This window comes from Vulpes vulpes, chromosome 9, assembly GCF_048418805.1.
Source record: "Vulpes vulpes isolate BD-2025 chromosome 9, VulVul3, whole genome shotgun sequence".
In the NCBI taxonomy this organism is placed as follows: domain Eukaryota; kingdom Metazoa; phylum Chordata; class Mammalia; order Carnivora; family Canidae; genus Vulpes; species Vulpes vulpes.
This window is the reverse complement of record NC_132788.1, coordinates 3217961-3235305: the sequence shown is the minus strand read 5'-3', so window position 1 is coordinate 3235305 and position 17345 is coordinate 3217961. Positions and strand designations below refer to the sequence as shown.

Genomic DNA, 17345 nt, shown 5'->3' with positions numbered 1-17345 from the left:
AGGGGTCCCTATGTTTTCTGCCTATTTTTCCAAAAGAAGGAAGAACCATTTTGCCAAGGTCCATGAGAAGTCATATTGAGATTCTGATCGAGATGGCCCATCTCCAGTCACCGAGGGAAGTTCCGCCTGTTGGCAGGAGTCCTTCCCCAGGGAAGCTCTGGCCCCTGCGTCCTCCATTCCAGAGGAATGGCCAGCAGCTGCCTGGTGGCCTGATGGCCTGTTACCTTCAGATGCTGTCGTGTAGCAGTTAGTACGAAGCTATCACGGTGAACAGAGCTCAAGTGGGTCTCCCCTCACGTGAATCCTGCTAATTCATCGCCGCTTAAACTCCCTGGGCCTCTGCGCCCTCCCCAGCAAAATGAGTAGAAAATTATTTGCTTCTTTGACGTCTCCTGATTTCCCTCCGTAGACGTTTCCTTGACGTTTCAGGATTAGGGTCACATTCGCCTAATGGAATACATGCGCTTAGCTGACCAGAGGCGTCAAGGTGGGAAATCACTTACATGATGTGATAATTATTAATTCCTTGCAAATGTGAATGAATTCATCACTGAAACCATCAGATCTGCTTTGCGTGTCCGGGGGAAGGATTGCTTTTTCCAGTTTCACTATTGATGAACTTGGGGGCTATTTCGTGTTTAATGTTTGTATTTCAGTGATGTTTATTGGGTCTGTGTTCTTCACATTACTCCCTAAGACGTGATGATGTAGAATATGGCCTTGATGTTTCGTATCTTATGTGTTCAAAATTCTGTTTAATCTTTGTGTTTTTCTCACCTTTTGTTTAAATGCCGCCTCGGTCAGCAGAGGGAGATGAGAAGGCCCACTTTTTAGTTCATTGTGTGCATTCTTATAGGTCTTTAGAAAACTGGCTGGGGGCATCCCCGGTGGCTCAGTGGTTTAGCGACACCTTCAGCCCAGGGCGTGATCCTGGAGACCCAGGATTGAGTCCCACGTCGGGCTTCCTGCGTGGAGCCTGCTTCTCCCTCTGCCTGTGTCTCTGCCTCTCTCTCTCTATCTCTGTGTCTCTCATGAATAAATAAATAATAAACAAAATCTTAAAAAAAACAAAAGAAAAGAAAACTGGCTGGGAGGGTGGGCGCCTGGGTGGCTCGGTTGGTGAAGCGTCTGCCTTCGGCTCGGGTCACGATCTCAGGGTCCTGGGGTCGAGCCCCGCGTGGGGCCCCCTGCTCAGAGGGGAGCCTGCTTCTCCCTCTCCCTCTGCTGCTCCCCCTACTTGTGCGCCCTCTCTCTCTCCTCGGTCTCAAATAAATAAATAAAATCTTAAGAAAACAGGCGACGTTTTACCTAACAAGATCTTCTAAAAATTTTTTGGCTTTAACTTACATCGTTCACTTTTCCCTCGTTCTACCTTTCTGAAGAAATATTTGTTCCTTTCACGAGACAGAATTTAGATGCTTATTACATCATCGTTTTTTTTCCTCATTTTTTTTCTTAACCTAATAAAGGTATTTAAGGCCCCGTGGTTTCTCCCTGGGGACCTTCTTTGCCACATCCTTCAGGGTTTGGGGTATCTGTGTTTTCATTGTATCAGACGTTTTTTTTCCTTAGGCAAGTCTATTTTCTTTTTTTTTTAAGATCTTATTTATTTATTCATGAGAGACACACAGAGAGAGGCAGAGACACAGGCAGAGGGAGAAGCAGGCTCCACGCAGGGAGTCTGATGCGGGACTCGATCCCGGGACCCCAGGATCACGCCCTGGGACGAAGGCAGATGCTCAACCCCTGAGCCACCCAGGCGCCCTGGCAAGTCTATTTTCATTCTCAAATGTTGTATTTCTCTTTGGTTCTTATCTCTTCTTCTCTTGACAGAGTGAGAGAACACAGAGGGAAGGGTTCCTGCTTTTGTGTCTCTGTTGAGATCCTCTTTGAGATCTCGCACACGATGACCTTCTGTAAACCCACCACCGATCCTCGAAAACGAAGCTTGTTCTGTTCGTTCCACCTCATTCCCACCAAAACGGCCCCCAGCCCCGCTGGGGCACCGCTGTCACCCGCGCCCTTCCCATGTTTCTGACTTTCTGGGTACTGGGTAACGGGGCGGGGGGTCCTCGGGCCTGACCGCGCTGCCGTCCTTTCTGCTTCCTTTCTCCGGCAGGTTTCTGTGCGCAGCTCTTGCCCTGTCCCTGTAGCCTTTAGATGCCGCGTTATCCTGCGGATGTTACCGACCGGGCGCCGCGCTTACGACCCTCGGACACGTGATGTTTCGCCCTCCGCGATTCTTGGCCTCGCGTTAGCGCCGCAACACGGGTGTGCACCGCCTGACGTTGGCTCACACCTCCTCTTACTCTTCTGCCGTCTCTTGCAAACAGCTTATTGCCGGATTTTGTGCTTCCATGGGGAGAGCGATGAGCCCCGTAACCGAGAAAATGACCTCGTATTGGTCCCTTGTGTTCAACCTTCAGGCACTCCGGTTTTTTGTCCCTGATCTTGATCTTTTTCCAGTGATTTCTTTTCCCTCCGTGTTGTTGAAACGGGACGTCTCTGATCTTTCAGCTGAGGCCGACTATTAGAAAACTCTTTTTTCACTCGAGCAGCCGTGAAATGTGAAACACAGTTCTGATTCCTGTGTTGGCTTTCTTACGTGTCAGACCACACACTCGGGCCTCCCCTCGAGGAAAAGAACCAGAATCCCTGAGGTTTTGGATTCCTCGAATTTTGCTTTGTGTCTCTGCCTCTGTCTCTCTCTCCTGATTGATTTGAGTTCATGTTCTAAAACCTGCTTCTCCTTTCCATCCTCTATTTTGTTTTCATTTTTCACACCGCGTGGCTCTGACTTGTGTCAGTAATAACCCTTGGTGCGATGGGGCTCTTGGCCACTCATCTTTGCAAATAGGCCGTTAATTCAAGCAGGTCTTACTATTTTTAACCCATCGTTCCCTTTCACAGGTATCTCTTAAATTCAGGCAACTATTTCAGTAAATCCTAGAAATAAGCTGTATGATTAATAACCTTCTCAGAGTGGAAGACTTCTAGGTGGCTTTCCCACATGAGTGACAGCTCGGCAGGACGATGCATCTGTGATGAACCGCCTTGTTTTCGGAAGTTGGTGTAGCTGGTGTCCATCGTCTCTGGGTTTTTATCGTGTCCTCAGAGAAGGCAGAGAGCTTGTTTCTTCTGTTTTACATATGACGTCTTCTTTCCCGTGTGGTGGCTTACAGGTTGCTAGAAGCAGGGACTGGGAAGGGGCGGCCAGGCTGTGAGCCCGGAGGCCCGTGACTGCTGAGGGGCTGCCTTCCGGGAGCCTTTGGGCAGCTTCCAGGACAGACCCCCAGGCCCTGGACAGCCAAGCCCCCAGGGACATGGGCTGACATGCGGCACCAGGGTCTGACCCCTCCTCCAGCCTGTCCTGGTGCCGGTAGGGGGGTTTCAAGACCCCTTCCAGAAAGCCAGGTGGTCTGCGGGTCCTAGTGACGTGTATTTCTCTGTTTGCATCCTCCCCGGGGTGCTGGGCTTGCTCTGTGGTGTCAGCTTTGTCCCAGGCCAAGTGAGAATCACAGAGACGCAGCTGTGGCTGGAAGCTTCTCCCTTGCTGTGGGTCACAGCAGCTTCCCTTCCTGGGTGAGCACGTGTTTGCAGGGAGGTGAGCCAAGTATTGCCGGGCCAGGCCAGGGTGGGCCTTGATTGTGGTTCTTCTTCAGAAAGTTAGGGGAGGGCACGTTGGTACCTGAAGGAGTTCAGAGGATTGAGGATTTCTCAGGGGCCGGGTCAATGTTGTGGCTGGTGGGGGCCCAGGGGGCAGGACCCCCTCCTGCAGCCACAGCCCCATAGGGTTTAGGCCTCAGGACCTGCCCGCACCTCCTTCCAGCACTGTGGCTGCTGGGGAGCCTGTTTCTCCCTCAGCGTAAGCCCCAGTAGCAGGGGGAGACTGGCCCCCCAGCTCCAACCCTCCACCCGGTGTCAGGTTCACCCACAGGAAGCTGACAAGCCCTGCCTTGTCGGCCGGCATGGCCTTCTGCCCAGAGTGAGGACAGGGCACAGAGAAGCCACAGCCCTGACCCTCACCTGGTGGTTCGGTCAGCTGACCTCAGACAGTGTCACCCTGCCTGGAGGTCACCTTCATGGGACTCTGGAGGAATCTAAGCTCCCCCTGAGCCACCGGCTGGCCCTGATGGAGTCATGCGCCCTTCACTGCCTGAGCGATGTCTTCATGGGCCAGGAAACCAACGGCCGGCTGCAGAGCCCGCTCCCTGACCCCGTGCCGGACCTCCTCACCTGATGTAGAAACCCAGACCTGAGCCCGAGGCTGGCCTCTCTGCCTCCTGAAGACGGTCCCGGGCTTTAACCTGCAGTCACACCCGCCTTTCACAGGGCACCAGCGGGGTGTGTGCCTCAGTTTGCCGGTTGTCACTTCTGGCCCCGTGGCAGCCCCTCCTCCATGTCGAGCCCACAGGTGCTGTGCTCCAGCCCCGCAGCCCGGGTTTCATTCCGTGGAGCAGGCCCAGGGCGGTCATGCTTTGCGCTCCTGTCCCACCAGCCTGCCATCCTGCACAGGTGACAGTGCACGCGGGGTGTCTCTGGCATTTTCTGGCGCTTGTTCTGTGCCAGGTGCATGTGAGGGTCCATGTGTGAGGGTCTTGTGCTGGCAGGTCTCAGCGGCCCCATCAAGTCAGGAGAGAGACAGAGGCCAAGCATTCCCTCCTTCCCTCGACCACACCCCCTCCAGGGGTTCCGGGAGACAGATGGCGCCTGGCCCCCAGGTCTTCCAGGCCAGAGGCAGGGGCTCCCCGACGGCTGTGAGGTCCCGATGGCCAGGGGCTGTGTGTGCATGGAGCGGGCACCGTGGAGGGGGCTTCTCAGCCTCGCCGGCAGCCAGGAACCACTGTGCCCCTCTGACAGGGGAAGGCACCACGCTCAGTGCTCACCGCCAGGCAGACAGCGCGGTGTAGAATGTTCCACGGCCCTGCCCATCCCCGTCCTCTCAGAGTCGCCCTGAGCTTCGAATTCGGTAGGACTGGAGCAGCAGGGGCACAGATGGCAGGGGCCGCCTGGAGGAGACAGTGAGTGGGTGGGCTGTGGGGGCCCCTGCAGAGAGTGACAGAGGGTCTCCGGGGCAGGACGGGCGGAGAGCAACGGGACCAGGGTGGGTGGGAGGGCAAAGCCCCTCCCTCCGGTGGTCTGCGTAGCTTCACAAGGATACTGTCCCCAGGTGTCGGTATCCACGTATAGCCCCCTGGCTGTCCACCTAATCCCGGGCCTCACACCGCGTCGCAGTGAGGGTGGGAGCGGCGCCCCCCCCCCCCAGACCTGGTGTCTGCACGGAGGGTCCCAGACCTTCCCGGGGAGGGGGGTGACAGGAGGACCAGGACGGGGGCAGAGTTCACTGATCCCCGCAGCTCCCTGGGTTTCTGAGACGCCTGCTGAGTTTTGCAGCTGCAGCTTCATCTCCCTGAGCTCAGGGCCCGGAGCCTGGTTCCTGCCCCAGCCTGTTCGCCTGCCCGGTGGGCCCTCTCCGTGGGGAGCCTGCGTCGGCGGCACCCCGGGTCATGTGTCTGGTGCCAAAGCAGGCTGCGCACGGAGCCAGGAATGGATTTAGAAACCTCTGCTTCCCCCCGGTGTGAGCAGAGGCACCAGAAGCTTCCAGGCACAGAGCCATAGGTCGGGAGCAGTGGAGGGAGACTAGGCCAGGCCCCGGGTGGGGACGGGGTGGCCAGGCTGCCTCCTCCCCACAAGGGGCTTCTGGGGGCAAGCAGGGGAAGCAGCTGCCTACGTGGAAGAGCAGACACGGGACCCCTGGGCCATCACCCACCCACTGCCCCACTTGGGTCACCCACATGGGCCATCTCCACAGCTTCCTTTCCGTAAGGATCAGACGGGAAGGTCGGCTCCTGAAGCTGCTTCGAGGAGGAGCATGTCCATGGGACGTGTCCTAGCGCCTGCTGTCCTGCGAAGAGCAGAGCCGGACGGTCAGCCCTGGTGCCCTCGGCTGCGGGGCACGTGTGGTCCTCTGCCCCAACCTGAGTGGGTCCCCACTGTGCATGCCCACAGCTCCCTGGATGGCTCCCGTGGGGGTGTCCATCGCCCCCTGGCCCCCACTAGGTCCTGGCTCTGATGCCCGTGGGTGTGTCTGTGCAGGCTCTGCGAGGAAGAGAGCAGGCTCTGCTCTTCCTTCCTGTCGAGGAAGTCGGGGGGCTGGTGAGGAGCTAGAGCTGTGTGTGCAGACCCCAGCGAGGAAGAGGTTCAAGCCATGCTGTGGCCTGACTGGTGCCAAGCTCAGGAAGCCAGGGCAGGGCCTAGAGCCACCCAGTGCGGTGGCAAAGCTCTGGCCACCAAACTCTGCGTAAACCTTCCAGAAACAGGAAAACGCTGGTCTTCCTCTGTTGATCGTGGTTGCTTTGACTGGGGCTTCCCTGCCGGGCCTGGGGTGTGGGAGCCTCCTCGTGCGTTGGCTCCCTGGTCTCTAGCTGGGCCCCGGGGGGTTCTTCTAGGTGGAGATGCCGCAGCCCAGACGCCGAGTCTCTTGCCCAAGGACACACCGCGCAGCTTGGCGGGTCGTATCCTGCACTGGGCAGCTGGTCGGGGCGGAGCCGAAGGGAGCCGAGCCGCGCACCCTGCCTGGAGGAGGGGACGCTCCTCCCCGTCCCACACATGGCCCCACGCGTGGTCGTGGCCCCACACGTTGCTTCCAGGTGGCCCCAAGCAGCCTGGACACAGAGCTGAAGAATCTTCCCAGGGGGCCTCCCCCCTGCGCCCCCGAAGTGCTGCTCTGGGTTCCAGGCCCAAGGGCAGGCCCCGGGGCTAGCATAGGAGCACTGGACTGCGGGTCTGGGGGCCTTGGGGCCACTGTGGACCCCGTATGCAGGCAGGGCCCCTCCGTCCACCTGACGCCCCAGGGCAGCCCAGGCTGGGAGGAGCAGTGCCCTCCAGCACCTCTCCCTCCCCTCCCTGCCCCGGCTCACGCAGGGGCAGGCGTCCACAGGGAAGCGAGAGGGAGGAGGTGCCCTGCCCTCCCCGCGGCACAGTCCGGCGGGAGCCAGCCAATGTGCAGCTGCAATTGGATGAAGAGGGATGGGGTGAGAGGAGAGGAGGGGTGTCACGGGGCCCCGAGGCCTCGGTGTACCGGGAGCGCCAGGCCTGAGGCCTGACTTTGAGGAAACGAGTCCACAGGCGGGGGACTGGGGGCGGGGAGGCTCGGGGGGAGAGCCCAGGGCCCCCTCCACGCTGCCGGACAAGCGGGGGGGAAGCAGCCACTCCTCTGCAGAAGAGGAACCGTGAAACCCTTTCCGGCCAGGGGCCGGGGCACAGGCTGTCCCCGAGTAGGTCCCGAGAAGCAGCCGCACCCCAGAACGTGTGAGGGGCAGGCTCAGGCTCCCCAGGCTGAGCGTCTGCCACGTGCTGTTGGGGTGGGAGTGGGGGGCCGTCCCCGGGGGCCGTGTCCGTGCTGTGTGGCAGGGCGATGCCCCCCGACAGCCTCCTCCGGGGCCAGCGCCCGCGAGCCGCAGTGGAATGACCCCAGACCCCCTTCCTGCCGTTCTTCCTCCTGGAAACATCTCGGGGGGCGGGAGAGCAGGCTGGCTTCAGGCCAGGACAAGGGAAGCCGGAGACCCCCCGCCCACCTGCTCTGTAGGAGCTGCCGCACGTCCTGGGCGGGCTGCGGGTGGTTCTGAGGAGCGGCTGCCTCGTGGCTGGCAACAAGCCGGCCCGTTTCCATCTGCCTTCCCCTTCTTCCCCGGAGCCCCCCCGGGGCCGTTTGTTCTCTGTTCTGTTCATGATCGTCACCTTCTGAGAGAATGTGGGCGCCCGGTGCTCGGGGAGGTGCGGGGCAGCCGGGGAGCTGGCCCTCGGGCGCCACGTGGGTACCCCTCCTCCATCAGCGGGCCTGCGTGGGAAGCCCGTCGCCTTGTCTCGGGTCTTTATTGGCCGGAGCGTTGGTGGGACCTGGTGGTCTGTGCAGGTGAATGCTGCGGGCCGCTCCCCGGGGACATGGGTTCGCCAAGACGTCCGGGGTCCCTGTGTGCAACATCAGGAGATAAACTGCCGTGGAAGCCTTGAGTCTGCGTGAACGGTCACGCTAACGTCAAAGCCGCCTTGTCTGGGCGCTGCTGTAGGTCGGAGCCCTGGGGTGACGGGATCCGTGTGACCTGCCTGGGTAGGGAGGGCTCTACCTCTGCGGCGAACCGCAGGCGTGTGGAGCGAGTGCAGGTGCACGGCTGGCCCAGCCCCCCAGAGCCACGCCGCCCGCTCCCCGGGCCCAGCACGTCCCCGGGCCGATGCCCGTGAAGCATGTTTTTGATCATTCACAAGACTTCCCTGTGTCTCCCAGCATCAAGGAAAACAAAAGCTGCCCTGTGCCCTGGCCCCCGGCGCGCCTGCCCACGGTCCTGCCCACGGTCCGCAGGAGAAGCAGGGCACGTGGGCGTGGTAGCCCCCGCCAGGGCCCCGGCCCCTCCTGTCTGTGGTCAGAGGCCCCTTGCAGGGATGAGCGGGCCGGGCACGCACGCCAAGCCTCATGCAGGCAGGCCCAGCCCCTGCATGACTTTCTGTCCCCAGAGGAAGTAGCCCTGGCAGCGGCCGGCCCCGCCCTGGCTTGGAAAGGCTCCGCGTGACAACCCGGTCTCGGGTGGGAGCCCCGACACCGAGGCGGAAGCCGCAGGGGAGCAGACCGACCTGACCGCTTGAAAATGAAGTGAGCGGATTCCGGCCTGGAATGAGAATGCCCCCCCCCCCCCCCGGGTTCCCGTGGTCCGCGGACGTGTGCCAGGGGCGCGGGAGAGGGTTTTATCCCATTAAGAAAAGAACCTCTTCGTGGATTCACGGGGTTGTTTCTTTTCCATCAGAAACAAGTGTTGAATTTTAACAAATGCCTCCTCGGCGCGCACTGAGATGGCCCGATGTCACTTCCCGCTGGCAGCTTGGAGTGTGGTTTTGTCGCTAGTTCGAAGCTTTCCCTAAGTAAACCTGGCTCCAGGGTGCTCTGTGCGCCCGGCTTCAGCCTGCTGGCGTCCTCCTGGCACTTGTGTGTGTTTATGGGTGCGGGGAGGCCATCTGCGCAGGCTGTGGCTCCGGCCGGGCCTTGCCGCCTCCGGGGGGTGCGGATCAGGGTTTTGTTAACTCTTTAAAGGACCTGGGGAGCCGCTCGGCTGCTCCTCTGAGCTCCAGGATTTGAAAGAACTGCCTGAGTCTAGCACTTTTTTTTTAAAGATTTTATTTATTTATTTATTCATGAAAGACACACAGAGAGAGGCAGAGACACAGGCAGAGGGAGAAGCAGGCTCCATGCAGGGAGCCTGACTCGGGACTCGATCCCGGGACCCCGAGGTCACGCCCTGGGCGGAAGGCAGACGCTCAACCACTGAGCCACCCGGTCCCTTACCTTTTAAGAGTAGTATTGCTATTGCCTTATAATCATCACATGTGAGCAAACCATCAGTTCACGTTTGACCTCAAGGTTCTACGAGCGACGTGATATTAATTTCTAGAGATGTGATTTTTTTTTAATTTCTCCTTTTCTTAGTAATTTCTACTTTTTAATATTGTAGTCCAAGAATACTGGCATAGAATTTCCACTTGGGGAATGTGTCATTTTTCTTTGTTGTCTAAATAGTGGCCTTTGAACAGGTTGTTGATTCTCTGGAGCAGACACTTCACGTGCGGTCACTGAATCCGGCTTATTCACTTTATGCTGGTTCTAAGCTGCTTAGCCCTGAAAGGGGTGTTCAGGTCTCGGACGTGACGGTGTGGTCGACTCCATCTGGCATGACGGGCATCCGCGGGCTCTCCGTGTACCGTGGGGCTCTCAAAACACCATCGGGCGTGAATGCCCCACTTGCTCTGCACCGGGCCGGGCCGCGCTGCTGAGGCCACCCCTCCTGTGGGCCTCCTGGCCCACCTTCACTCTCCCTCCAGCGCTGGCTCCCCTTGGCCTTTGAGGTGACCCCAGTGAGCAGGGTAAATGGGATTTTATCTTCATCTTACGCGGTCCCCGTCCTCATGGAGTTTGCAGGCTAGCTGTCGAGACCCACAGCAAGCGAATCAAAGTACAAAGTGAGACGTCTGTGAGGGGAACCCCACTTTACCAGGAGGCCAGCAGGCCTTTTTGAGGCAGTGACATTTGAGGGAAGAGCAGAGGTTGGCCTTGTGGAGATGGGGTTAAGAGCCTTCCAAGTAGAAAGAGCGGCACGTGCAAAGATCCTGAGGTAGACGTGTCGACCGGCACAGCTAGCCTGTGGCCCGTGAGAAGGAGAGGACGTGCTTGAGGGTGGGGGCCACACCAGGGCTTTGAATTCAGCCCAGGGGAGCATTGAAGGTATGAAGCAAGGTGCTAAGATGTGGGCGGTAGACGGGGGGCCGGGGGGTGGGCAGGGGTGAGGCAGCCAGGAGTGGACTGCGCGCCGCGGTGCAGGGGAGAGGAAAGCAGGGAGGGCTTCGATGGCCGCCCCCGACGAAGCCGAGAGGCGGGCCCCAGAGTGGGGGAGGAGAAGAGGTGCAGAGAGGCCAAGGCCCCCGCCCTAAACTTAGCGCAGAAAAGTGGAAGCTGGTGTCAGCAATGTGGGTTGTGATAACCCACCGAGACACGTCACTTCTTCCTGTCCTGGGCAGACCCCTCTGGAGGAGTGTGGACGGCGCACGGGCCGCGCAGGGTCTCCTGGGGGCTGGGGCAGGGCCAACCTGGAAGCAGGTGTGTTGGCCGCCGATGTGGACAGGTCCCCGCTGCACGTGGGGATGGGGAAGGTCACCGCCGGCCCAGGGGGCAGGGAGCCTGCAGCCTGTGGACGCCCCACCCTCGTAGGGGGGCGGAGGGAGGACAGGGGAGCCTCAGGGTGCGGCAGGCCAGGCTGCTGGTGGAGGGGAGGGCCCAGGAGCCCAAGGGAGGGAGGAGGCGGCGGGCAGGAAAAGCGTCCTGTCCCGGGGGAGGACACCAAGGGGAGGCAGGGCCCCGGAGCCGGGGGGCCCCTCTGGTGGCCTTGCCCTTCCTGACCGGCGGCCGCGGGGGTGCCGGGAGCCCGCAGGAGACGGTGCACACGGAGGGAGGCCTGTCGGAGCGTGTCTCACCAGCGTCCAGCCGTTGGCTGTTTCTCATCATTACGAATCTGCAGCGAGCGTCTCCTTACATTACTTTTGTCTACACTTGATGTTATTAATTTGGGATAATCCCCCAGAAGCAGAATTACGGGGCCAAAGGGTATCCCCGACCTGAGGACATCGACCCGTAGGGCCGAGCGGCTTTGCGGAAAACGTCCACCAGCTTATCTCCTGTTAGCGATGACACGAGCGCCTGCGTCATTTCACGACGCCTCCGCCGGCGCCGAGCGGTCTCACGCTTAAAGCGGGACGTCTGCTGCTTTTCTTTTTAACCCCGGGGTTGACCTTCTCAGACCCGCATTGGTTGTTTGTCCTTGCAGAGGAGCTGCCTCACCAAGAGCACCGCGGGCAGCTCTCCGTCTGCGTCTTGCACCCCCACACACCTCGCCAGCTCCCTGGAAGCCTCCCCCCAGGTCCGCTGGCGTGTTGACAGGCCCCACCTGTCAGCCTGGCGGTCACGTCCCCGTCGGCCTCTGGGACTGCCAGGCCGCCACCTCCCCTCCCCACGGCGGCACCACGAGTGGTGCGTGGTCCCCGGCAGGTGGAGGCGGAGCCTGATGCAGGTGGACTCAGCCTAAGTCCAAGAGTGGTTCCTCCCCAGGTGTTGGAGGGCCCGGACGCACGCTGCCTGGTCGACTTTTGGTCGAGTTTATAGAGCAAGAAGTGCCTACTTGACGAGCCACACGCCAGCTGTCTGGGGAGAAGCGATGAGATGACCTCCACTTATTGGGCACCTGCTCTATGTTGGGCCTTGACCTCATTTAACTTGACCCACCCCGTAACCCTGCCGGGTGGTCTCCCATTTGACTCTAAAGAGGCCCGGGCTCGCTCGCACAGGGGACGTGCGATTCAGACAGGGGCCCCGAGATCCCCAGGATCGCTCACGGTAAGCGGTGGAGCTGGGATTTGAATCCAGGTCTGTGGGTGTCAGGGCCCAGGCTCAGGTCCCGCATCAGGGCCGGTCAGACCTAGTTGAGGGGACACCACGGTTGTCCCCAGAGCAGACAATGTGCCTGGGGCATCAGTGGGCATCGGCCCTCTTGTCAACATGCGTCATAGGGCCCTTGACTTGGGACCCGAACTTGTTGGAAACTCCCACCATAGCGTTTGGGAACATTCCAAGAAAAGTTTGCTTAAGGACCCAGAATAGAAAGTCTCAGCTAAAAAGAAAAAAAAAAGGATAATTGCTTGGTTACGTGAGAACTGAAAATGGAGAGTTAGGGGAAGAATATTTGTCATGATTATTTTGGGCCCTTCAATCAGTTCAACGTTCTTCTCAAGAGAAGAATACACGCTGAGGGAAATTCTCTTATCACACCCTTGCTGACAGGGCCCAAAATATTTATTGAAAGTCTCAGCTGTCACTTCTGTATAAATAAACAGGATATGGATGGCCGACTGCCTGTTGGAGATATTTTTAGACGAGGGTGGCTCTGCAGACTGGAGGGATAATGTTTCAAGGAGAAAGCGCCCGATCCCAGAATAGTCCCCATCAGGCCCAGCCCCTGCGTGGCCTGCGCGTGGGGCCTGTGAGTCCCCGTTCCCTGGGTCAGGGCCTCCTCCCCGTCCTGCTGGGCCAGCCCGGAGAGGGCGGCACCTCTTCCCAGACACATCCCAACCCCACACTTCAGGTGCAGAGGATAAGGGACCGTGTTTGGGATCAGGGTCTGTCACTGGTCCCGCTGTGAACACCACAAGTTAGGCGGGTCTGGTGGACCTGAGGCGGAGGAGAAGACAGCCCCTGGGACCAGCGCTTGTCACCCGTATCCCTGTGGCTGGTCAACAACCAGCCCAGGAGGCTGGGCTTCGGGGTTTAACAACATGCGACACATCCAGCTCTTACCTGTGCCAGGCACCTGATGTATGCTAGTGAGGCCCAGCCGGTCACGTGCCTCTTTCCGCTTCTGTTTTTACTTGAAACACGAGTCCTTGTTCACTTGAGTGGGAAAAGCATGCGCCCCGGAGGGCACGGGTCCCACACACGCCTGCTGCTGGGGCCTCATGCACCCCACGCACCCTCCCGCATGGACTGAGGGGGGGGCCGTGGTCCCCATGCACTCAGAGAGGGACCCAGAGAGCAGCCAGGGCAAGAAAACAGTGACTTAGTGATTTATTCTTTTTTAAAAGACTATTTATTTATTCATGAGGGACACAGAGAGAGAGGCAGAGACACGGGCAGAGGAAGAAGCAGGCTCCCTGCGGGGGGGCCCGATGCGGGACTCGATCCCGGGACCCCGGGGTGACGCCCTGGGCCAAAGGCAGATGCTCAACCACTGAGTCATCCAGGCTCCCCTGACTTAGTGGTTTAGAGACCATATAACAGGAGTGGTGGTAAGGGGGGTAGGGGGCCCAGGGGTGCTGGAGACCCCCGCCTCTTCCATGCAGCCTTTCCAAGCCTCCGTGGGTAGCTTGTTGATCTGTGGCCTCTGCTCCAAACTCACGTGTGAAAGCTATTTTTGCTGCGCACGGGATCCTGGGCAGACGGGGCTGTGTTCCCGCCACTGCTGCCAATACTTCATCACCCCATTGTCTCCCGGCCTGCGCGGTCTCTGGTAAGAAGTCTGCTGACATCCTATCATTCCTCCTCCCTAGGTGTCTTTTGTCTCCACAGACCCTGGGATTTTTTTTTTTTTTTTGACCCTGGAATTTTTTTTCTTGGATTTTCTTTTTTTTCTTTATCTTTGGTGTTCAGCTGCTTGTTTGAACTTGACGTGTCTAGGTGGTTGTTTCTCCACTGTTGCCGTTGCCTTGGTGTTTGCCCCGTTTGGGGTTCTCTGATTTCTTGGGTGTGCAATCTGATATCTGGCTGTTTGGGGAAAAATTTTTCAGGTATTATCTCTTCAACTATTGCTTCCACCCCATTTCTTCTCCCTCTTCTGGGACGCAGAGTACAAGTTGGAGCTGAGACCATTGACAGTGTTATTCATTCACCACCGGGATGCTCTCTTTTTTTTTCCTCTTTGTGTTTCTGTTTGAGTAATTTCTACTGACCCACCTTCAGGTTCACTGATTCATTGCTCAGATGTCGGGTCTGCCGAAGAGCCCGTCAAAGGAATTCTCTTTGATACTGAGACTTGGCTTTATTTCTAGCATTTCTCTTTGGCTTTTGTGAGCGTGCATCTCTGCGGAAATTCCCTGTTGCTGTATGTCATCTGGCTTCTCCGCCCAGACCCTTTATCACACTCGTCTGTTTGGTAGTCCCAGCATCTCAGTCATCCCGGAGTCTGATTCTGTTCATGGATTTATCTCTTGACAAGGGGTTGCTGGGTTTCTGTTGCTTTTCTTTTTTCTTTTTTTTTTTCTGTTGCTTTTCAATGAAAAGCTCGTGATTCTGTACTGAATACTGGACTTTCGTGTAGAGGACAGCACAGCCTGGGGTAACTAGTGTTCCTATCTGGAAATGGGTGGCCTCTTCTGCGAGGCTGTTAGGGTGGGGTTTGAGTCCATCTTGTCGGGACTTACTGAGCTGGGTTTGGGGCTTGTGGCTGCCGTGGTTGCCTTCAGAGCACCACAGGCCTCCCTACCTCAGGCAGCGGGCTGCCATTGCCTTGTGCTCGGGGCCGGGGCTGGTGAAGTGTCCTCAGTGCAGCGTCCCACCCCACATGACTGTGCCCCAGACCGCGTCTCTCTCCACCTTGTCTGGGCAGCAACGGCTCCTGCTTGCTATTCCATGCCAGGTCTGTATGAGCTCAGACAGGCCCTGTGTCTCCGGGTGGCCAAGCCCTGCCCTGTACCTGTGGGGTCTTGGCTGGCAGATCCCTGCCCCTCTCCCAGTGACAGGAGACCTCTGTTTGGTATCATGCAGGGTCCTAGGCCCAGGATGCATTCCTGCTGCTCTCCCAAAGGAGAAGAGTCTTTCCATGTCCTTCTGTGGGCCACAGAGCATCTTGCTCGTGCCCTGGGGCCGACAGGCTGACCATCCCTCTGTCAGCCGCGTAAAGGGTTTGCTTTCCAGGAGATACAGGGCTGAGAACGGCGGAGGGCTAGGGCTGTTTGTCACCATTCACTGCTCTTCCTCCAGCCGTCTAAGGCTCTGCAAAATATTCAAGGAACATGTGGTGTTTGGGCCTGGCCCCAAGCGGCAGCTCATCTGCTCGCCCCTCATCTATCTCATGAGCACCCACTGGAGCCTCATGGGAAAAACGAGTGAGTCACAAAACTGCCAGCGTGTCTGGGGCCCCAGAAATTCCAGGCTGACCTTCTAGCCCACAGTTGGCCTCTGGCAGCGTGTTAGAAGTGGATTTCTCCTCACGACTGGTGTGGCGGCTGTGTCTTGTTCCCACGCTCTGCCCCAGGTGGGGCCGTTCCTACGTAGCTTCTCCTTGAGATAAGTCACGTCACTGCTTTGCAACCTCTGCTCCCTGATGGACTCCAGGAAACAAACCCTTCCGTAGTTTCTCTGGCGTTTTTTTGTTATCGTTCAGGTAAGAGCAACACTCTTTGCAGCAGAGGGTTCTTCTGCAGTTTCCAGAAGCAGAAGCGACTCACCTACTACATTTTAATTTCCCCCAGTGTTGAATCTTGAGTTATTAAAAAGTGATTTATCTCAGAGTATTAACCATAGAACCACCGTATCCGGCAATTATGCTTCGGGGTGTACGCCCAAAAGAATTGGAAGCAGGGTCCTCTATGCTCAGGGAAATAAACCTGTCACAAAGAGACAAAGATTCTGTGATCCCACTCACGCAAGGTCCCTAGGGCGGTCACACTCAGAGACAAAAAATGTGGAATGGTGGGTGGGGAAGAGGGGGATGGGAAATCAGTGTCTCCTGGGGACAGACAGAGTTTGTTTTTGGAAAGATGAGAAAGTTGTGGAGACAGACGGTGCTGACGGCCACACAACAGTGTGAATGTATTTAATGCCACGGACCTGTACACGTAAAAATGGTTAAAATAGTAAAACAGCATTGTTATTTAAATTTTACCACAATTAAAAAAAGAGAAATACCGATTTACCGGTGCCTGCCCATGTCAAGTACTCTTCGCCGCCCTGGCATTACAGAGGTGGACAGAAGAGACCAGTCCCTGTCGTCGTGGCACTTACAGCCAATAAATAATATAAATACGTCACTCTGTACAATGAGGGGTGAAGAGCACTGTGGGAGCGCCAGTGCGGGTGGAAGGATGGGGCCCGGGAGATAAGGTCTCAGGGGGAGTCCTACCTCCTAGGCTGAGGGGTGTGCATGGGGTGAGGGGGGCGGACAGCAAGGGGCTGGAGAGGCCGTGGATCTGGGCACAGACCAGGCCGCCGTCTGTCCCCCTTTTCGGCTTCCCTTGCATGTGGCATCCCAGTCCCTGGAATCCCAGAAGCGGGGAGGGACGCCCCTAAGGCCCAGCTCACCCTCTGGGACATCTAGGGAGCCCCCACAACACCGTGAGGGTCTCCCCCTCCTGGAGCAGGGCCGCTGCCGTCGGGCCTGGACGTCCAGGGTGCTCGGCACGGTGGGGGTCAGGGTGAGGAGCCCCGCGGGGTCCTGCCTCGGGCCCCTGCCCGCCGCGGGCTGATGAGCGGCCTTCCCATCTGCAGGAGCTACGGGGAGCTCACGGACTGCACCCGGCACGTGGCGGACCAGCTGGACTGCTTCTGGCCCAACGCCGCCGTGGACAAGTTCTTTGTCGCCGTGCACCAGCGCTACTTCAGAAACTGCCCCGCGTCCGGCAGGGCCGTGCGTGACCCGCCCCGGAGCATCCTGTGCCCCTTCATCGTGGTGCCCATCCTGGTGACCCTGCTGGTGACGATGCTGGTGGTGTGGAGAAGCAAGCGCCCCGAGGGCATCGTGTAGGCCTGGGGGTGGCCTCCCGCCGAGGGGGAGCCCTGGCCTGGCCTGGGGCAGCCGCTGCGCCCTCACGGCAGAGCCGGGCCCCGTCCCCGTACTTGTCCCCGGAAGGGCCATCAGGAGTTCGGTGTTAACCTGAGAGCCCCTGGCTGGGGCTAGAAGCGACTTGGGGGGGGGGGGAGCCCAGTGTTGGGGGGCAGGAGCATCGCTGGCTCCGTTCCCGGGGAGGGTCCCAGGCTCTGCCTCCCAATGTGCCAACCTCAGGCCAGACTGTGGCCAAGTAGCTTGTGATTAAAAGGCCGTCCTCGGAGGTGGCAGCGTCTTTATTTCTGGGGGTGGGGCTGAGAGAGGAGGCGGCGGGAGAAACACTCGCCCATCGGGCTCCACGCGCCGTCCCGGGGCCTCGGGAGGGGTAACGGACGGCCGAGCCCCGAGTGGCCCGCAGGTGCCCCCCTACCCCCCCGTCACCTCAGCGCGGCTGCTAGGACCGCGGCGCACAGACCGGGGAGGCCCCTCCTCTCCCTG

The 17345-nt window shown here is 58.7% G+C and overlaps 1 protein-coding gene across 1 annotated transcript in view; it reads left to right on the top strand.

The window, feature by feature from the left end:
• Nucleotides 1-17130, top strand: part of RAMP1 (receptor activity modifying protein 1) — a 37879-nt gene extending 20749 nt beyond the window's left edge. The window contains exon 3 of the mRNA XM_072719040.1: nucleotides 16571-17130. Within this exon, the coding sequence (XP_072575141.1) occupies nucleotides 16571-16826 (256 nt within the window). The 3' untranslated portion in view covers nucleotides 16827-17130. The remainder of the gene's footprint in view (nucleotides 1-16570) is intronic.
• Nucleotides 17131-17345: the final 215 nt, after the last annotated feature.